This window comes from Geotrypetes seraphini, chromosome 4 (genome assembly GCF_902459505.1).
Source record: "Geotrypetes seraphini chromosome 4, aGeoSer1.1, whole genome shotgun sequence".
NCBI lineage: Eukaryota > Metazoa > Chordata > Amphibia > Gymnophiona > Dermophiidae > Geotrypetes > Geotrypetes seraphini.
In genome coordinates this window covers 40,008,424-40,031,324 of record NC_047087.1, presented here as the reverse complement: position 1 = coordinate 40,031,324, position 22,901 = coordinate 40,008,424, and the positions used below count along the sequence as shown (strand labels likewise).

The 22,901-nt window shown below is 40.7% G+C and overlaps 1 protein-coding gene across 1 annotated transcript in view; it reads right to left on the bottom strand.

Annotated features, from left to right (window-relative positions):
- The window catches only part of SLC7A10 (solute carrier family 7 member 10), a 122,045-nt gene extending 99,432 nt beyond the window's left edge, over positions 1-22,613 (bottom strand). The window contains exon 1 of the mRNA XM_033940099.1: positions 22,158-22,613. Coding sequence (XP_033795990.1) covers positions 22,158-22,260 — 103 coding nt within the window. The 5' untranslated portion in view covers positions 22,261-22,613. The remainder of the gene's footprint in view (positions 1-22,157) is intronic.
- Positions 22,614-22,901: the final 288 nt, after the last annotated feature.

The following is a 22,901-nucleotide window of genomic DNA, read 5'->3' as shown; positions in this document are numbered from 1 at the left end:
GTCAAAGACCAGTGCCCTATTTGAGTCTAGCCTTACCTGCTTATGTTCTGGTTCAGCAGGAACTTGTCTTAAATCCCTGGAGGGTGCTTTCCCCTATAACAGTCTCTGGAAGAGCGTTCCAGATTTCTACCACTCTCTCTCTCACTGTACAGCAACTCCTCCAGCCCCTTAACCATTTTTTATCATTACTATGCTCTGTTTTTAGATTACCGTAGCCTGCTAATATTTTATATTATGTTAATCAGGTTTTCTATTTCACCTTTAACCTATTCAGTTCGAGGTCAGATTACATTACAAGAGGTTGGATTAGTTACTCAGGAACTCTGGTTGACCATTTGTTCTTTATTGCAGATTAGTGATACTCTGACCTTCGATATCATCCTGTTAAGTGCCTTTGCCCTTAAGCAGATGTTGACAGCAGACCAATCAAAATTCCTGCATATTCTTTTAAATTTGGCTATTAAAATTGTTTTAAGTCACTGGAAGGATGCATCTGCGGTTGAGTACATTACTTGGTGGAACACTGTTTGCCTCACTGCCAAATATGAGAGGGTTCTAGCTGAAAGAACTAATGCTGTGTGTTCTTTTACTAGGGGGGGGTCTTTTACTAAGGCGGGCTAGCCGATAAGCACGTGCTAAATCGGCTAGTGTGCCTTGGTAAAAGACCTTCTAAATTATGGGAACCACTTTTGATGTATAGTTATTTGCCCTTTCAATCTGTTTGACTTCATTATTTATTTATTTAATTAATCATTTATATACCACTTATATCCTAAGGGGCTCATAATCGAAAGAGAAAAACGTCCAAAAACCGGCCTAAGTCGGCACTTGGATGATCATAAATGAAAGACATCCAAATGCTGATAATCAAACCGAGTTTTGGACGTATTTCTAAATGACCTAGACATTCATAGTGCTGCTGAACAACCATAGCTAAGCGGGGCGTTTCAGGAGGAATGTCGAGGGCGGGATTTGGGAGGGACATGGGCAGGCTTAGTCGTACTGCATGTACACAGCACAGGATCGATGGAACTTGGACGTTGTGACTTAGACCATTTAAAACATAGTCTGTCACAAAAAAACACCTAAAGTGACCAAATAAGCACTGCAAACACATAATACAGACCCCCACACACTACCCCAGTGAACACCGACCCCCCCCCATAAAAATATTAATCACAACTTGAAAATTGTGCCTCCAGAACATCATTACCCGGCAGCCTGGCATGGGAAAGCCTAGTCCTGCTGCACAGAGGCATCTTAAACCGTCTTGGGGGTGGGTTAGGGACCCATAGAGAGGTGGACCCATGCCCATAAGTCCCTGTAATCACTGCATTGATATTGAAACATGTGCACTCCCCTATACACCCCCAAAACCCTTTTTTACTAGCATATAAGTGACTCCTGCAGCCATAAGGGCTATTGGGGTGGTAGATAAGTGAGTCTAGGGGATTCTGGAGGTGGTTTGGGGGCTCACCATGACCTATAAGGGAGCTGTAGTGAGATGAAGACATGGTTATCTCGACTTTTCTCCAGGCAAAAAAAATATCTACATCTGTGTTTTATGCTAGAGTCTGGAGGGTATTCGGTTCTTGGTGTGTTGCTCAGGATATTTTGCCCTTCCAGGCATCTCTGTCTCACATTCTTTTGTTTTTGCAGGATGGAATGGCCAAGGGGTTGGCGTATAATTCCCTTAAAGTTAAAATGGTGACTGTTGCTTGTTACAGGGGCAGGCTATCTCACTCTTCCCTGGTGTCGCAGCCTGATGTGGTTTGGTTCCTCAAAAGGGTTCAACTCATTCATCCACCTGCTAAGCAGCCTTGTGCGGACTCGAGTCTGTAGTTGGTGTTTGGGGGGGGGGGTTACAAAAGACCCCATTCGAGCCTTTGGCCAAGGCGACGTTGAAGGATGTGACACTAAAAATGGTATTTTTGGTGGCCATGGCTTCGGCTCGGCGAATATCCGAGTTGCAAGCGTTATCCTGCCATGATCCTTTTTTAAAGTTTACAGATTCCGGAGTAACGGTTCAGACAGTTCCGTCCTTTCTTCCTTTGAGATCCATTCTATGGGAGTTAGGCATCCTGTCAATAAATATCAATAATTGCTTGTTGGCACCCAATAATTGATGATTAAGAGCAGGACCCCGAGAGGCAGGCAGAACTCCAAAATTTCAATGTGTGGTTGAGATGATAGTACAAGGATGAGGGATTTTCAATAGATCTCTTAGCATCTGAGCAACATTCTGGGAAAGGGAGAGACTATTTAGAAGGGATGGACTCCACCTTAACCAAGCTGCTGGCGCTAACATTTAAAAAGGAGATAGCTTTCCCCTCCATTTTAATTTAAAAGTTGATCTAACAGTTGCCCAAGAGTGCATGATTCATTGTGGAGTATCTTTGAAGGATACTATTGAAGCAGGACATTTAGGGAATCCCAATAAAGAGGTTTCAATAACCGTGATCCTATAACCTACCCTGCTCATCTACTCCTCACTATCATCTCACCCTCATCAACATATTTACCCTACCAATCACTTATAGTCAGCAACCATTCTACCTCTACCAACCTACCTACCCTCACCCACCTCTCCCAAGGTTAAAGAATAATTAAAATGGATTCCGGATCCTGGAGGCTGAGTGCATGGCTGGCTCCCTCCTCTGAACATCTGATACAAGAATTCAACATATAATAATTATAGTTTTTGACTTGTTTTTGAGAAAATCTTCAAAGATGACATCTACTAAACAGAAGATACAGGAATTTTCAATAAAGTCTGTAGGAAAAAATAAGACTAAAAGAAGATCCTCAGACATCAAGCGGAAGTTCATCATCTATAGATGCATTGGATGTTATAGATGTGATGGATAAATTGGAAAACATAAATTTGACTTTGGTAGAGATGAGAAAGGAAATGAACCAGATGAACAGCAAGCTGGATATAATTACCAACAGAATTGACAATATGGAAATTAGAGTAGGAAAAATTAAACAAAAACAGCAAGAAAATAAAGAAGATCATGAAATGTTAAAAGTAATGCAGAAGAGAATGATAGATCTTGAAAATCGTTCTAGAAAATAGAATTTGAGAATTATAGGATTAAAAGAAGGAAGTGAAGGAAAATATATGATTTCATTTTTAGAGGAAATGATTCCAAAGGTTTTTTCACTCAAGATTAAAACACCAATAGAGATAGAAAGACCTCATAGAACTGGAGCAAAAAAGTCCCAAAATTCAGGTAAGCCAAGAACAGTAATTCTTAAACTATTGAGATTCCAACATGTTCTGGATATTTTAAAAGAGGCTAGAGAAATACAAAATGTCGTATATAAAGACTCTAAATTGTTTTTTGCTCCACATTTGGCTAAGGAAACTGTTTATATAAGGCAAAAATTTTTACAGCTAAGAGAACCATTAAAAGAAATTGGAGCAAAATATGGAATTTTCTACCCAGCACAAATGAAAATCACCTATAAAAGATAAGTTTTATTTCTTTGATGACCCAAAAAAACTTAAGGCGTTTCTATCTTCTCAAGAGACACCCATGAATTAAGAATTCAAATACTGGTAAAAGGAAAAATTTAGCTTGAAGAATAATAAAAATTCATAACTATTGAAATTAATGAATATATATTTAAAGCTTTATTTTTTTAACATTAAGATGGCCGCTACAACAGACTTTTAACTGAAATGGAATTGTTGGAATTAGAAGCATTTTAAAACAGGAGAAGATTCTAAGTTTTAACAAATTACCTGCTGCTGAAATTTAATGAATGCAGAAATTACCTGACGTTTGGAAGTTCTAAATGTGGATCTATGAGGTCATTGAATTCTGTTCCTTCTTCTCTGTGCTGGTGGGGATGGATGGCGTGAATTATGATGATCCGGTGCTGGTGAAAGAACTGGGCAGAGAGACTCAAGCCTCCTACACCTTAGAGATGGTGGTCAAGGATGGAGATTGCTCGTTTTGGTCCGGCAATGCAGTGGTGACTACTCGAATGAAGGGCTGAATGGAGACATCATCTATGACTTCAGTACCCAGATATCTCTGGAGATGCACCAGGTCTTTCAAATAGACCCTAAAACCGGCCGCCTGAATATGGCTGATCTGGTGGTCTTTGAAGTGAAAAATATGCGAGCTGGATGTGCAGGCTTGGGATCTGAGTGCCAACCCTCTTGTCGCTACTTGCAAGATCATTGTACAACGCGTCGGCCACCGGCATCGCCCCGCTCCCCTCCATCAAGATCATTGATGACTTATGGTTCTGGGTTGGGACAGGTTTGATGCGGAGTTCCAGCTGCCTCCGGTTGTGTGATCGGATGGCCTTTCCTGTGTCTGTTGCATTTCCCTCCTCTGGCGGGTGCTCCCGCTGTGACTCCTCCTATTATGTAGGCAATGGTGGGGTGGACTATGACGGCGTTCACCTCCTGTATCTCTTTTCTTGTTCGCATTGCCATCTGTCGAGATGGAGTTTCGTGGTTGCTCTGATGGCGGCTCTTTTGGGAACTTCGACCTGGTCCTTCAGTATCGCGGTTGCTGCTCCTTGTTGCCCTCGCTGCCGCCTGAGGGGAAACCCATTGGAGGTGGGAACGAGGATGAGGGCTGAAGTCTGAACTGTTGAGTTTGCTTCTCCAACGTCGCATGTTAACTCCTCACCTGGAAGCAATTTATTTAAAGGTATTTATGGGTCACTAATTTGGAGAAAGAATACTGCTGAGAGCTCATAAAATGATAGCTCAGGAAATTCCAATGAGATCAAACTGGTGTGTCCCCTGGATATGTGTCACGCTGAGATCCAAGTTTCTAAACAACTTTTCTGTATCAGAGGATATATCCTATGGGAAAGAGCAACTCCTGAATCTTACAACCTCTGGATGGGGTTTCTAGTTTAACCCTTGATTCTAGGATGCCACCATAATGGCTAGTAAGGAAAAACATAATGGCTTCCAATATCATTGGCCCTGGTGTTGTTTCATCAGCAGACTTGTATACTAATATATAAGATTAATAGTATACATATTGAATAGGTACACTGTATTGCCCTTAAAGTTTTGATTTTGTGGTATGCTGCTCTATCTATGCATACATTTTCTTTTCAAAGGCAGATCTAGAATGACAGGTTTGTTTAATAGCATACTCCTGATTTTATAATAAGAAATATATTAATAAAATTAATTAATTGCTTTAGATGATTTCTAATAATACTTTAATATATCTATAAATACATTTATATTTATGATCCGTTTCCTTAATGAATAGATAATTGAGATGTATGAAAGGTTGAGTTATATGAAATACATAATAAATGGAGTGAAGATAGAATGAAATATTATAATGCATTTAAATTTATTCTATAAGATACTTTATTATATAATTATTTCTCAAAATGAATACATAAAATGTAGTGAAGGACTAGATAAAATTAAATTTCTAAAAAATATTTTATATATTGAATGAAGGATTGAATTTATAATTCAATGGAATTCCTAGTTTTTTGAGATTTGATGTGTTGTAATATTGTAATGCATTTATGATTTGCAATTAATTTACTATTTTAAAAGTAAGGATAAAGGAAATTCTAATGTATTTATATATTTAGAATGATATTGTAAACATAAGGTAATTTATAATATACATTTCTTTAACAAAATGAATTTATGCAAATTTTGTGTAATAGGTTTGGGATATAATTAAAGGAATAATTAAAGGGTTTCTTAATATATAGCTTGATTGATGTCTATGTATATGTGTATAGTGAAATGAAATAGTGAAGTAGGATATTTGGGGGAGGGGTGGATGGCTGGTCTAACCTTATGTCTTCAAGTTATCGTAATATAAGTGGGGGAGGGATATGAGAGGGAGAAGGGAAGGGTTTATGTAATTTTATAAATATAAAATTTATAAAATTAAGGGAAAGAAGGGTTGTTATATATTGTAAATTAAGGGAAGAGTGTTTTAAGTAAGAAGTTTATAAAAAGATGATGTATTTGTTCAAGTTCAGATGTCATAGAAATAATTATCTTAATGGAGCTTAAATTTTATTAATTAAATGTTAATGGCCTCAACCATCCAATAAAAAGGAAGAAAACTATTTTATTTTTAAAACAGCAGAATGTAGATATATGCTATATCCAAGAGACTCATCTATCAGCTATAGAGTCCAAAAAGCTAGAAGGAGGTTGGATAAAACATTGCTTTTTTGCCCCAGCTGTTAAGAAAAAGGCAGGTGTAGAAATATTAGTGAGTAATAAATGTAATGCTACCTTTAAGTTGATTACAACTGATCCTGCAGGAAGATGGATACATGTAGACATGAGCATGGGAAATACTACCATGGCGCTATTCAAATCAGATTGAATTTTTAAAATCTCTACACAACAATTGATGTTACCACTGGCTGCTTCTAAATTAGTTGTGGCAGGGGATTTTAATGCTGTTATGGATCCTTTAATGGACAAAAAACCTAGTAGAATTATAAAATCATTAGGATTGGATAATTTGGTTCAAAATTGTGATTTAAAAGATATATGGCGTATATTTCATTTTGATGATCGGGAATTTTCGTTTTGCTCCCATGCACACAAATCATTTTCAAGAACAGATTATATATTTGTTTCAAATGCATTAGTTCAGCAAGTAAGACAAGCCTCCATTGATCCAATTATTTTGTCTGATCATGGTGAGGTGTGGATTAAAATTAAAAAAATTGACCAAGATGATAGTAGACCTGTATGGAGATTTGATAATACATTGCTGATGGAACCAGATTTTATTGAGGAAATACCGTTGAAAATGAATGATTATTTTCAAATTAATAATGTGAAAGATATTTCTATGGAAATGTTGTGGGATGCTTTTAAGGCAACCATGAGAGGTCAAATTATTTCTTTTTCGGCATACATTAAAAACAAATTAAAAAATAATTCTATAGTTTGGAACAAGATATAAAGATATTATAATCAAAATTGATTGACAAATGGGAATACTCTATAGTACAAGATCTCTTGAAAGCTAAAGGGAAATATAATGAGATTTCTTCCAAAATGATAAGGAAAGATTTATTTTCTCAACAGACATTGTATTATGCAAATTCAAATAAGGCGGGAAGATTATTGGCAAATTATTTAAAAGCAAAAAAACAAAAAGTAGTGGTGATAAGGGATGACAAAGGAAATGATTTTTCACAAATTGGTCCTATTTTAAAACAATTTTTACATTTTTATAAAGATCTATATTCTTCTGAGCCTTATTTAGATAGAGAAAAGGATGGATTAGAATTTTTAAAATTAATCAAGGGGCCGAAAATTCCTGAGCATATAAAAGAAAGCTTAGAAAAGCCTATATCAATAAAAGAATTACAAGCAGCATTGAAGTCCCTTAGAGTTGGATCCACTCCAGGTGGGGATGGTTTTACAGTAGAGTTCTACAAATCATTTCAAATTACCCTATTACCATATTTGTTAAATTTATATCAGAATCAACTAATCAAAGGTTGTATTACAAGTACCATGGCGGAATCATTAACTATAGTCTTACCAAAGCCAAATAAAGATCCCACACTGGTTTCAAACTACAGGCCTATTTCTTTAATTAATGTAGATGGAAAACTTTTGGCTAAAACTTTGGCTATACGTTTAGCTAAAGCTCTCCCTTTTATTATTGGAATGCACCAAACAGGATTTGTTGCTCAAAGACATTCTTCTAACAACACTAGGCTGGCATTTCATATGTTGAACTTGTCAAAAGCCTTAAATGATCCGACTTTTTCTGTATCCCTCGATGCAGAAAAGGCCTTTGATCGAGTTGAATGGACCTTCATGTATCAACCGTTGGAATGGTTTGGTATTGGTTCAGGATTTATACAAATAATTTAAACATTGTATAGCTCCCCTGTTGCTAAACTGTATATTAATAACAATTTTTCAGAACGTTTTAAGTTACAGAGGGGGGTTAGACAAGGCTGTCCTTTATCTCCTCTGCTTTTTGATATTGTACTCCGGAACCCTTGTTATTAGCTATTCAGCAAGTGAAGGAGATTCAGGGTATTCCTTATAGTAATCGGGAATATAAGGTCTCTGCTTATGCAGATGACATATTGCTCTATTTGAGAAATCCTGAAACAACCGTTCCTCGTTTACTTGAACTGATTGAGAAATTTGGAAAATTTTCAGGATACAAGATAAATTGGAATAAATCAGAAATTCTTCCACTCATTGTACAAAAGGTTTGTTTGATTCATTTCCCTTTCTTTGGAAAGAGGATGGTATAAGGTATTTAGACATTTGGATTAAAAATACGATGAAAGAAACAGTGAAAATAAATGAAAAATCTTTATTACAGAAGGTAACAGAAATGTGTGAGCAATGGATTCCTTTACATCTTTCGTGGTGGGGGAGAGTCCAAACTATTAAGATGATGATTTTGCCTGTGGTTTGTTATCAGATGGGCATGTTGCTGATTTATTTTCAAGGGTCCTTTTATAAAAAATTAAATAGCGCTCTTATAAAATTTATTTGGCTGGGTAAAACTCTTAGAGTTGCTATGGTATCTTTACAAAGACCAATTTCAGAGGGAGGGGTAAATTTTCCCAATTTTTATAGGTATCATCAATCCTATATTTTGTGCCAAGGTATGTATTGGATCCTCCCAGAACTCATGGAAAAATTCCCAGATTGGTTGTGGTTAGAATGGCAGCTCATGTCTCCAACGCGCCTTTGTCATGTGCTCAGTATCAAAATGACTAGGTACAGTAAAGATAATAAAATATTAGCAGATACATGGAAAACATTGCGTTATGTAAGTAATTTTAACAACTATTCCAATTTGCAAATCTACAAATCAATCTATTTGGTTAAACTCCAAGATTCAAATTGGCAGAGAAAAGGTTGCCTGGAAGCATTGGATGAGAGCAGGAATACGTTTACTGGATGATGTTATCTCTAATGGTAAACTGCTCGAGTTTTCACAATTGCAATATAAATATGGCCTTAATAAATCAGAAAGTTTTAGATGGTTGCAATTGAAGCAATTAAGCTGATCCCCTTTTGGAGCCATTTTTTTCCTGCGTTCAAGCCCTAAGTTTTCATTAATATTGATTGATTGAGAAGACAGCGAATTTCAGATAAGTGATCTGTGAGCTAAGACTTATAAGACTGTTTTTACTTTTGAAATAGACTCACTTTGTAAATTGTTATCTTATTGCGTCTTCTTCTCTTTTGGGAGTTTTTCTGACCAAGGATGTGTGTTCTGGTCTCAAGTTCCATTTGAGACCAGTTTGTCTATGTGGATAGCCATTTTGTGAACCCCTAGACACTGAGGTCTTTTCTCCCTTTTGAAGTTGATTTGATATGAAATCTTGAGCATTAAGGGTGTTTTTTTGTGTGGATTTTGATTTATTTGACATCCTTCTTGATTTACATATATTTTTTGTGCAATTGAAGCAGGCCATTCAGGCTGGGTTCCCTGAATGGAAAAACCTTAAAGATCAATATAGTATGGAGTTCTTATGCTTTCAGGCGGACTTCCTGGGTCATCAGGCTGCCCAGTGGTATACATTATTATCTGGACTTCTTAAAAAGAAACCAAACAATGGTCTGAAAGACATTTGGAGCATTGAGATCAAGTATCAAATTTCTGCATCTCAATGGACACAAATTTGGACTTGGAGGATGAGATGTACAATGTCAGCATCTATGAGATAAACATGGTTTTTTCTGTTGCATAGAGCATTATGGACCCCTGTTCGGCTACAAAAATTGGACAGCTCTAAGTCTAATAAATGTTGGCACTGTCATCTTGAAGCAGGGACTTTAGATCATTTGTTATTCTACTGTCCATTTATTATGACCTTTTGGAAATCAATTTGGGACCAAATTAATTGTTTATTAGACAACCCTGTGGCATTATCATATGATACAGTGCTGTTTGGTATGGCAATGAGAGCAAAAAGTCAGATTTCTTCAAATAACAAATTGTTGCTAATAATGACTGGGGTTGCCATTCAACAAATTACTTATAATTGGAAGAACTGGAGTAGACTAAATTATAATTTTTGGTTGAATTCTCTATGTCACATATATAAAATGGAAAGATTCATTGCAATACAGCGAGGGTGTTTTAGGAAATTTCAAGATGTGTGGGAGATGGGTAGGGTGGAAGATAATAGCATATTATTTGTACTACTGATGATTATTAAGTGATATATGTATGATTAATTTGTCTTAACATATTGATACACTTATTGTATGTTTGAAAATGAATAAAGATTTTAAAAAAAAAAAGTTATTAAAATGGACTTCTATATTTAACTACCATCCTCTCTAGAATGGATTATTGCAACTCCATCTATTTAAGCCTAACTAAAAAAAAACTCCATAGACTTCAGCTAATCCAGAACGCCGCGGCCAAGCTTATTTTCGCAAAAAGGCAAGTTCGACCACGTCTCCCCACTCCTGTCCAAACTTCACTGGCTCCCAGTTCACTCCAGAGTCCTCTTTAAATGTGCCTGTTTAGCCTTCAAGATCCTACATGGCATCCTCCCTCCCGTTATCCCACTCTTCTGGAATTCCTCTAACCCTAATTCCACTAGATCCTCCCAAAAACTGAAACTATCATTCCCCTCTACAAAAGGTATATCCCGCGTAGGAAAACTAGGAACATCCCTCCTCTTTAGAACCACAGAACTCTGGAATAACCTCACATCCCCGCTCAGAGTTTCAAGTTCCCTCCAATCCTTCCGCAAACACCTGAAAACTTGGCTCTTTTCAAAAATCTAACACTTCCCACTTTTTGGTTCCCTGTCCCTCTTTATCTTCCTAGCTCCTTTCCTATGACCCTTCATTGTAGCTCCTTTTCAATCTAACCCTGTAAACCGTGCCGAGCTCTACGCTTGTGGAGATGGCACGGTATACAAACCTAAGGTTTAGTTTAGGAAGTAAAGCTAACACTAAATTCCATTTTAACACACAATTTCAACTATTCTGCACTGTGCTTCTCATTTTCTTATTACATCAGAAGTAAAAAAAAAAATTCCGCACAGTCCTAAATTATCATCCCAAATTTTGCAATGGTATATTTGCATTGGCACCTTACTGTTCTTATACAAATTTAGTTTTATGAAATGCTGGTCAGGACATCAGAGTTAAGTCAACAATGTTTTATAATTATTTTTGGCTTAGCGAACTTCCTGATAAAGACTACTGGCCTGTAAAAGTTAAAAGTAGGGTTACCATAGGGTAACCATTGAATTATTAACTATCATTTAGTTACCAATTAGATATGAAAGCAGGTAGGATCGATTTTAACTTGAGGTCAGTCACCGCAGCACGTTCATTATCAATCGTCTGAATTTAATTGGTCTATGGTGGTCCCACCTTGCCTGGATGTAAGTTTTCAACCATCTGATGTAAAGAAAGCAGAAAATATTTCTTTGTTTTGACATGAGTTAGATCAAGAATGTGTTAGGAAAGGAAATTTTGCAAAGGGACATATCCTGTATATATTTAGGGGCATAGTCAAAAAGCCAAAAAGTCCCAAAAAACTGCATAAGTCGGCACTTGGACATCCTAATCGCCAGGACATCCAAGTGATAATAATCAAAACTGTTTTCCTGGATGTGCAGCGAGACATTTCACCTGCTGAACATCCAGAGTTCAAGGGGGCGTGCTAAGAGGCGTATTATGGGTGGATTTGGACAGACTAGACTTGGTCATCTTGTGGGGATAATCAAACCTGTTGCAAAACATAATGGATGGCCCTTAGATGTTTTAGAAGGGTCTAAGTGCCACAAAGGTACCCAAACTAACCAGATAACCCCTGGGTACATGAAGGCATGCCCACCCCCACACTCCCCCAATGCTCATTGGCCCCCTCCCACTCCCCAAAAATCTGAATGAAGGAGTACGCACATGTCTCTAGAACAGCAGCACTTGATATGGGAAAGCCTAGTAGAGTATCACACAGGTTAAGTAAGCCCGGTGGATGAGCTAGTGAACCATAGAGAGGAGGACCCAGAACCATAAGCCACTCTAACCACTACATTTATGGTGTTAAGTATGAGCCCACCAAAACCCTACTTGATAGTATCTTTGTATTACATGACTGCAGGGTAGATTTGCTTTAAATCACTAGTCAGAGAGACTTGATTTAAATCATGGTTTTCTACAGAAAGATTTTTGCTGTGATGAAGAAGCCTGTTATTTCTGCTGACACAAATTCACAGTTTTGAGAAATGCAAAACCAAGCATCTGCGTGATATGTTCTAGATGGAAAAATTGCCCGTGACATTCTGAATGGATTAATGGAATTCATTTACAAAAAAACGTTACGCTGGGTTTTACTAAACGGTGCTAGAGATTTTTAGCACGGGCTGGCAAAGTAAATGCTCTAACGCTCAAAGGAATTTTACAAGCATTGGAGCACTTACCTCGCCGGTCCGTGCTAAAAACCTCTAGCACCGTTTAGTAAAAGGAACCCTTAAACGTTGCATGACTATACAGCCTCATACTGCATAATTAAAAACTCATTTATATATCTTAGATTTTTCCTCAAAAAAGCATTTCATTTAAAACAATCCAATTTAAATTTTTAAAAATTAAATTTTTTGATTAAAAAAAAAATCATTGGATTTTTATCTACCCTACATGGGACATTCAGTATTTGCATTGGTCAAATAACTAATCATATCTCAAAATACGGTAGAGCTCCTTTAAACATTTCCTTTTTCTTTTTGAATCTATGTGATTAATGTAAGCCACTGTATTGTTTACATAAAGCATCTTCTACAGGAACCTTTTCCTGTCCAGTTTGTTTGCTTACTGCACTGATGAATGAATAGACACTTTAGAAATTGCATCAGCAGCTCTAGAATGTTTTCAGCCATATGTCTGGCGGTAACCAATAGGATGTGCATCTATCGTGGCATATTTGGTTTGTTTGGGCACAGGCCTGCCCATTTTTAGCTCAGACCCACACAGTCTGGCAGCCAATTAGGTTTCTTTCAGTGCCTCTCCCTTCCCATATCTTGCAGGTCTGATATCTCTTTATCTCTGTCCCCTCCCCCACACAGGTCCAGCCTCTCTTTATCCTTCCACCCCCAACAGGTCCAGTACCTCCTTATGTCTCTCCTCATATGCAGGTATGGTATCTCTCCCTTGCCCTTCAAACTTATTTTTCAGCAGAGGTGATGAAGCCAGACTGTCTCTGGAGAGCCCATGGGTCTTTCCTCTACTGCAGCCCACCTTCTGTGAGGCAATTTCCTGCTGCTGAGTGGATGGGACATGGCAGAGGGAATGCCCCCAGGCTGGCCAGAGGCAGTCTGGCTTCCTTAATGCCAGTGAAAAACATGCAAGTTTGGAGGGTAAGGGAGAAATACTAGGCCTGAATTTAGGGGTTGGAGGTGGAGGTAGTGAAGAGGGAGAAAGAGATGCTGGACCTGAGTGGCGGCAGGGAAGAGAGAGGAAGAGAGATGCTTAGTACCCATCTGACTTATAATACCTTGTAAGATACCTGAGCATCTCATGGTAAGTGTATATTGATGACTTTAAGACCAGACGGTATGAAATGAGTTGAGAACTTCTCATTGGAACAATATCAGTGTTACAAATATTTTAACACTTTAGTAGAGTGCTTTAAAACATGTCTGTGCTTTTTACATTACTACCTATTAAGCTAATTTCTGGGTAGTGTTGGTGAACATAGAATACAGGGCTTTGGAGCTGGATCCAATGCCACATTTATAAGAATTCTCTTATGGAACAATTAGTTTCCACTTACAATGATGCAACTTAAATTAATATTTTCAGGAACAAATAGTTTGGAGGACTTCGTATGCTAGAGATGCTGACAGACATATCATTGCAATATTTGCAAGGAAACAACTGCCAGCTTTATGAAATCAGCTCTCTGGTCAGAAAGTACTTTTGTGCTTCGTTCTTGGCAAAAAAGTAAGGAAATTATGCAAAGCGGTGTTTACCTTTCAGGATCAAGGTGCTTGGAAAACGATTTCTAACCAGTTCTCGACTCTAAGCCAATTCAAACTCCATTTGCTAAAAACTCAGCATGAACAGGAACCTAGGAAATGTGTAGCAGTTTTATGATACTTTAGTCCTTAGAAAGATAAAGAGAAAGCCATCAGGAGCAGAATGACAAGCTGGGATGCAGTAGATGAATTTCCCAGGCTGTCAACTGCATATTAGGAAAAACAAAAAACAAAAAAAATCAGCCATGGAAATATAGATGGTAATGACCATAAAGAAGTGAAGTGGTTCTGTGTTCAATGCTATCATCTTTAGAAAAGAATGCTACTGGTTTGGAACATTTTACCACCCATAGAATAGTGAATGTGTCCTGCAGGGATGTTACTGGGAAGTAGTGCTGCCTGATTCAGGAAAAAAATTTTGATTCAATTCAGCCTATTGAATCGACTTTTCGATTCGATTTTCCTGCCCAATTGGGTGTTTGTATAAAACATCCTGGTGGGTTTATTTTATAGCCTCTTCACCCACTTTGCCTTCTCCTAACCACATTGGCGCTGTGGTGTAAACAAAATAAACAAACAAAAAAGACTTTTTCTCTCTCTGTTAAATCCTAGCTCACGGTTTGCGGTCTAACACCAGCTCTGGCAGGCTATATTTTTCAAATCTGACATATTGTAATCACAAAACAGAAAATAAAATTATTTTTTCTACCTTTTGTTGTTTGGTCATTATTCAAATCTTGTTGGTCCCAGGCTCTGGTTGTCTCCTGATATTTTGCTTGCCAGGGTCTCCTTCTGTCTTCTTTCTCCGTGCTAACCATCCATCTTCTATCTCTGTCCTCCCCTTCGGTTTCCCTTCCCTCTCCCGGAGGTCTGGTATCTTTCCTTTTTATCGTCTCCATCCACAGATCCACCTTTTATCAACTACCCTTTCATCCACCTACCCTCTCCCTCCTTCCCCACCACCCCAGGCTCCACCATCTCTCCTTTTCTTTTCCCAACTACCTTCCTATCCAGTATCTCTATCCCCCTCCATACCATCCCTTGTGTCCAACTTCTCTCCCTTTCTGTTCCTTCCCTCCCTAAATTCCATTGTCCACCATCTCTCTCCCTCTCCTCTGTTTTTAGACCCATTATCTCTTCCCCTCAAAGTCTGGCATATGCACGCCTCTTTGAATCCCCGCCTTCCCTCCCTTCCTCCGTGTACTTCTACACCAAGGCCCCCCTCCACTGAAGGTCTGTTCCCCCCTGAAGGCCTGAACCCCCCTGAAGGCCTGTGCCACCACCCCTGAAGGCCTGTGCCCCCCTTTGAAGGCCTGCATCCCCCTGAAGGCCTGCCTGTCCCCCCTGTAGGCCTGTACCACCACCCCTAAAGGCCTGTCCCCCACCCCTGAAGGCCTGTACCAACCCCCCCGAAGGACTGCACCCCCTCCTCGAAGGACTGCACCCCCCCCCCCCCGGAAGGCCTGTGTATTCCCCCTGGCCTTCCGAGCATCCATTTACCTAATATCAGCAGCCTGTAGAGAAGATCACCGGTGCTAGCGATCTTTGCATGATGTCATAAGTCTTTGGAGCTGTTTCCTCTGCCGCGGTCCCGCCCCTTCTCTGACATCAGAGGCAGGATTGTGGCAGAGGAAACAGCTCCGAAGGCCTATGGCAGCTTGCAAAGATCGCTAGCACCAGTGATCTTCTCTGCCGGCTGCTGATATTAGGTAAATGGATGCGTGGGAGGCCAGGGGGGAAGCCGGATACCAGTGGGAGGCTGGGGGAAAGCCGGACAGCAGCACTTCCCAACTAACCCTCCCCCCTCACCCTCTAAAGCAGGTGCGGCAGCAGCCGGGCAGCAAGAGGCAGCGCTGCCGCTCCTGCTTTAGGGGATGAGGGGGGGAGGGTCAGTTACCAAATTGGGAGGTTGATTTTTTTTTTGTTTTAAATCGATTCGAATCGATTCACCCGAAGTGAATCGGTGAACCAATTCGAATTGTGCATCACTGCCTGTCAATTAAACTTAGAATTAAAGGGGAGTGTGTGGCATAATGGTTAAAGCTACAGCCTCAGCACCCTGAGGTTATGGATTCAAACCCCATGCTGCTCCTTGTGACTCTGGGCAAGTCACTTAATCCCCCCATTGCCCCAGGTAAATTAGATAGATTGTGGGACAGACAGGTGAAAATGCTTGAGTACCAGAATAAATTAATGTAAATTGTTCTGAGCTTCCCTGGGAGAACACTATAGAAAACTGAATAAATAATGTGAAAAGTTTCAGCCTCTGATAACTAGAACTGGTATTGTGATGTCATAATGCCTCATTTCACCAGTGCCTAAGAGCCAACCTCATCAGTGATGTCACAATGACTTGACTGTCCTATATTTGGCTCACTTCTACTACATTTTGATTTCTAGAGTGGCACCGTGGTTAAAGCTATAGCCTCAGCATCCTGAGGTTGTGGGTTCAAACCCATGTTGCTCCTTGTGACCCTGAGCAAGTCACTTAATCCCCCCATTACTCCAGCTACATTAAATAGATTGTGAGCCTACCGGGACAGAGAGGGAAAAATGCTTAAGTACCTGAATAAATTCATGCAAACTGTTCTGAGCACCCCTGGCAGAACAGTATAGAAAACTGAATAAATAAATCAAAATAAAGTCTTCATAAAGGCAAATTATGCATGTTCAGACTTTTGACAATCATCTGACTGTCTCAGTACAAATATATCTAGATTCATAAGCTGGCATTGAACCAGCCAATCAAATATTGATAGATGCCTATATACTACCGACCAAAGAATACATTTCAGAGCATTGTGCTTGGCATGGTTTTTATATTCTCTACAACTGTTTGCTAGGACAGAGAGAGAGAGAGAGCAGAGTAAAATGCAAGTTTAGTAACTTCAGTAAGATAAGCAAGTGGGCTTTTTTGGACCTGGCATATTTTTCTGCTCCTTTGAGCTTCAGCTCAGTTAGAACCAAGGCTGGAGGTAGAGGGGGATTAGGGTATTCACTAGGACTCCTTCTGTAACCCAGTAATTAGGGACCTGAATGAAGCCACTATGTCTCCTCATTGAACAGTGACTACAACTTTTTGCCAAACCTGAGAGAGAAAAACTTGAGCTAGAAACCAACCCCAGGTCCCTCTGCACGACAGTGCTCAGTAGAGAATTACACGGGGAAAAAGTTTCCCCCGTCCCGCAGGAACTCATTTTCCCGTCCTATCCCGGTGAGTTCTTTTCCAGTCCCTGCCCCATTCCTGCAAGCTCTGTCCTCATCTGCGCAAGCCTCAAACACTTTAAAATCATAAGCAGCAACATTCTAGAGCTCAGACTGTGATGTCATAATGCCTCATTCCACCAATGCCTAAGCTCCGTCCTCATCTGCACAAGCCTCAAACACTTTATCATAAGCAGCAACATTCTAGAGCTCAGACTGTGAAGTCATAATGCCTCATTCCACCAGTGCCTAAGCTCCGTCCTCATCTGCACAAGCCTCAAACACTTTAAAATCATAAGCAGCAACATTCTAGAGCTCAGACTGATGTCATAATGCCTCATTTCACCAATGCCTAAGCTCCGTCTTCGTCTGCACAAGCCTCATACATTTTAAAATCATAAGTGTTCGAGGCTTGTGGAGTTAAGGCAGAGCTTACAGGAATGGGGCAGAGAAAGCAACATAACTCACGGGGGACGAGACGGGAAAATTGAGTTCCTGTGGGGACGGGGAAAAATTTGTCCCCATATCAAGTGTTCAGCAGCACCAAGGAGCCATCAGGCTACAGAGCAAAAACTTTAGCTAACAGAATTTTTAACTGTGCTACTTTGTTTGGCTCTAACTTGTGGCACAGAAGCATTTATCAAGTACAGATTGTTACCTCCAATTTTCTGTATGATATTATGAGTTTCTAAGTTATGCACTGTAACAAGATGTATTGCTTAGGCATTTATAATGTCAAACCGTGGCATAAATGAGAACTTTTACTATAATGACAGTGCACTCTCAGACTGCCTTTTTACATTCTTGGAGGAGATCCACTTCCATGCAGACGTGGCAGATTTGGAAATCTGCATTTCCATGAGGTACTGATTAGAGAGCGTCCTCTAAAACCTAAACTTTGGGCAATTTGAAGCGGTTCCACGTGCGAGAGGAGTAAGCCATACAATCCCTCCTCTCCAGCTCTCCTCCACATTTCGGGTCCAAAGGAGAAGTTAGCCAAGAATCAGCATGACTCAGAGCAGGAGTTAATGCTGAAGGCGATCTGTGAGAGGGACGTACTTCTTGCACTGCTGTTCTAGAATAAAGGGAACACACATACCCTGAAGGACTGCTCAAACCACACCCAAAACATCCCTCCCAGAAATCTCTGCACACCGCACCACATACATAGAGCATAAGTAGCATCTTTTCTTAAATCTCTACTTACATGTGAATGCCAATTTCCACAGGTAAACACACTTTTTTACATGCACAAACTGCATGCGAGTCTTCTAAAATCATCTTAAAGAAATTTGATATTCTTTTTTCACAGCGGGTACAACCCCAGCAACACAAACATGGGGAAAGTAACCTGCGTCATGAAGCAGACATTGTACAACCCCAACGGGACAAGTACGGGGAAAATAACCTGCAGGAAGCAGTGGCGTAGTAAAAGGGGGGGGGGGAAGTTGGGGAACGCTGGCACCCCTCCTCTTCTCTGCCCCCTGCCTCTTCCCACTCCTCCCTCCGCTGCGCGCGCACCCCCTTCCCTTCCCCCACACCTCTTTCTGCTCACCGCCGCAAACAACAAAGTCAACGTGCTCCTCGCGACTGTGTCGGCTCCCGATGACGTCACTTCTGGGTGCTGTGCGCAGGAAGCGACGTCAGAGGGAGAGGATGCGGTGGCGAAGAGCACGCCCACGCTGTTGCTTGCGACGACGAGCAACTAGAGGTACGGGGGAGGGAAGTGGGGGCACGCGTGCGACAAGCGGGGTTGGGGGAAGGAGCAGGGGGGTGGAGACGAAGGTGGGGGAGGGGGCGCCTCTCACCCTCACTATGCCACTGGCAGCAAGTGGCCGGTACATCCCCGTGACACAAGCATGGGAAAAGTAACCTGCGCTGTGCAGCACATACAATCCCAACACCCTTCCTGTGGACTCGGCCTGTGTTTGCCTTTGCTGTCATTTAGGGCTGAATTCTATATATGGTACCAAAAAAACTGGCACCAAAAAAGGCGCTGTTCTATAAAGTCACTCTAAGTGCGGTTTATAGTTATGCCCAAGAACCGTGACTAAATTTCGGCACCACGGAAAACATGGTGCAAATTGTGCATGCCTGAATTTAGGGGCAAATGCTCATATCCTATAAATTACATTCGTAACTGAAAGTAACAGCCCCGGAGACTTACCCGTTTCTGTGCCCTCTTTTTTGACTCCAGCCTGAATTTACACATGTAACTTGTAAATTGATTTTAACACTAATAATTGCTTAAGTCAATTATTGGCGTCAATTAGCTTGTTGCTCAATTAACTTGCACACACAATTTGGGTCCACGGCCAAAACTGCATATGCAATTTTTTGCGCTTAATAGAGTTTGGGGGTTACTGCTGCTATGACATTTAGGGCCACATTTATTAAAGGATGCACAAGAATTAATGTGCACTATCTACTTCAGGCCCCTTTTCATGCAATGGGACATATTTATCAATAACACACTGCACGCTTTAATAAATCTAGCCCATAGTTATGGAGACAGGATGGAAAAGGAATGATAAGATGTGGTTCCAAAGTGCACCCCAAAATTATTTAGTTAAAGCTAAAACACTAAGCTGAAAGATCTAAGCTGAAAGCTACGACAGTCTCATGAAACACTTTAAAAGCACTGGCATTAGAACAGGGGAGAGGGGGTGTCTACAGGCTCTGACCCCAACAAAATCTGTGTGTCCACTGCTGTCTTCTTTCCCTTGCAGAGTGATAGGAACTGGACTTCCCCTGCTGCTGATTTAGCAAGCACACAGTACTAGTGGCCAGATCTGGCAAAGGACAAACACAGCAGCAGACGCTTCTGTCATTCTGCAAGTGATTTAAAGGTGTATGTGTGTGGGGGGGGGGGGGGTGGGGGGGACTGGAGGCTGACAAGGAGACAGGTGGAAGAAGGGGCTGGGGCCTTGAGATGAATCTAATGAGGGGCTGAGGCTTGGAGAAGTTCAACTTCAATTTATAAAACCAAAGTTAAAATTTAAGCAGTTCACAATAAAATAAGGGTTAGGGGATTAAAAAAAAAGAAGGAGGGCTGGGGCTGATGTGAGACTGGGTATGGCAAAAAGGGAGATTGCACTGGAAGATGATGGGACTGGCAGAAGGGGCTAACGCTAGGAGCAGGGGGGCAGAATGGGTCTTATGCTAGGTCTGGAAGAAGAGTCTTCTATTAGGGAAGGGAGAAGGGGACTCGGAGATAATACGCGGACTGAGCATAGGGGTTGGAGAAGGGATCCAATGCCAGAGCTGGCAAGAAAGCAGGTGGAAGACATGGACTAGTGATAGCAAGAGAGGCTGGAGGTAAGATCAATTACAAGTTACACATGTGGTGAGAGAAAGAAGGACTAGATACTGGGAGAGGGAGAAGCATGGGAGGTAACTTTTCAAAATGATTGGGGGTGCTAAGCCCAACAGAAATTTTCTCTTCCTGAACATAGTCAAAGAATTGGTTCAATATCGGAAGTGCTCAAGCACTCGCAGAGCTGGCTCCTATGAGGAGAAGGAAGGGCATATGCAGGGAAAGGTGAGGATGGAGGAGCAGAGAAGTGAATGGAGGAGCAGAGGGTGGAGACAGGGGTGGAGCTTGGGACTCTCCAAGTAAAAACGTTTTTTACTGTCCCTGTTTTAAAGGTAATGCTACACAAGTATCATGGGGATAAGGAAAGTGACTGGAGCCCCAAATAGTCCTGATTTCACATGTAATGTTGCAGTGGAGTTGGTGGGGTAAATTCTGCCCATTGAGCCCTTGCAATGAATGGGAGCCCTACAGCTGCTCCTGGATGTTCTGAGGTAGACTCCTCCCCTCTGCTCCTGGATGTTATGAGGTAGACTCCTCCCCTCCCTAACACGAGGCCTCTATAATTTGAATTTTCCCACTGAATATTTGATTCTTTATTTTAAAATAATTAAGTCCATTAAACATTAATTTGAGCTGTCCCATTATTACTGCCTGCAGACTTAACTGTATGTAGTAATTATCATTATTATTGTACATATTCAGAGTGTGAATGCAAGGAATGACTTTGGCAAGTCTGAGACATGTGCATCCTCCAATGTTCCTTACTTTTATCTCGATCCAACAATGTACAATTCAACTCTCATTCCGTTTTTTTCTGGGACAAATTTAAGGAATACAGTAGTTTATATTCTCTCCCTCAGGAAAGCCAAGTAATTACAAATTTATGAAGTTTCTCTCACATCCAAATCAAGAAATTATATCTTATAGGGGCAGGTATAATTTTCCTCCTGGGATTAATTTTATCTTTTAGTATTGTAGATTATTCTAAACAGAAGTCACCAATGGCACAAAATAGTGAGATGACCAGAAAACAAATGCTCAAATGAAGCCAATAGTAATATTAAAAAGTTAGAAGATATGTATTCGAGTAAGCATACAACAGCAACTCACAGTGAGCTCGGATTTAGAAAGTTATTAAATATAAAACGCAAAGCCAAAATAATAACAAAGAGCACATATTGCTTTTGCAGATTAAGATCTTGTTACTTGTGACGTTTGCTCTGTATAAATTATTGGAGATCTGAGTCCTTCCCTATGGGCTTAATTAACATTATTCGGTGCTTCTCTTACACTTTGTTTTGTTTCTCCCTCCATAAACTTTTTTTTTCCTTACACAGTTTCTCTTTCAAGATTCATTTTAAAAAGTTACATATTTTTTTCTAAAACTGAAATTCTAGGCTCACTTCTCCCTCAAACTTTCCCCGAATAATATGAACTTTCAACGAACGAAGGCAGCAGCTCTGAGATCAACATCAGAGAATAAATATTAAGAATCCGAGTGTCCAATTGTATTGAAAAATAGCCTGAAAACACCAAGCTTTTGACAGGTCTTAACGAGTGCTCCGAGATATAAAGTATACAGAGAGAAAACACAAAAAGTATTGCACGCTTGCTTAATAAAATCTGGCTGCAGTCCCCCCCCCCCCCCCCTGGAACTCACCGATAATAATGGCACAAGCACTGATGAGTCCGATCTCTTTTTTCAAAGTCACTTTTTCTGTGCCCCGCTGACTCGGGCTGCTCGGCTGCTCTCCTCCAGCCATTGCTCAGCTGATCGATCCGCTTGCAAGTCCCCCACAGAGTCCCTCTGCCCAGCTCAGCAGCCAGCCACGACACAGCGCGTGCTGAATGGGAGACGCATGCGTGGGAGGCCAGTGCTGCCCAGCACAGAATATCAAAAACCCGGGAGGACCTGCGCGAGCCGCTCAGAGCTCGTGAAGGGCAGGGCAGCGGGGGGGCTGGGCCACTGCAGTCGCTGCACTTGCGCGGGTACTGGTGGCAGTGCTGCAGTTTTTAAATATGAATCCCGTTCCACCGAGAGGTCTTTCTTGTAAAGTACAGGAGCGAATTTTTCCAAAATAACTTGCTCCTTACTGGTTACAGTGAAGGAGTTTGCTCAACACTGGGGGGCGCTCAAGCGCCCACAGCACTGCAACTATTTCTGTAAGCAGAGGACCTTTAAGTAACTTTGCTGCTCTCGAGCCAGGAGTTAGTTGACTTTCTGGGACCTGTTTGAAAAAGCCAGAAGACACAGCTGGCTCTTGACAGGGATTTCCTTGCTTTTACACACGACTTTTGGCTTCCTAACTAAACGTTATTAGTGAGGCTTTCAGGGGTGCAAGATTAACTGGTGTGCTCCAAAAGAAAACTGATTACCCTCTCAAGCAAAGTGTGCTCAAAAGCT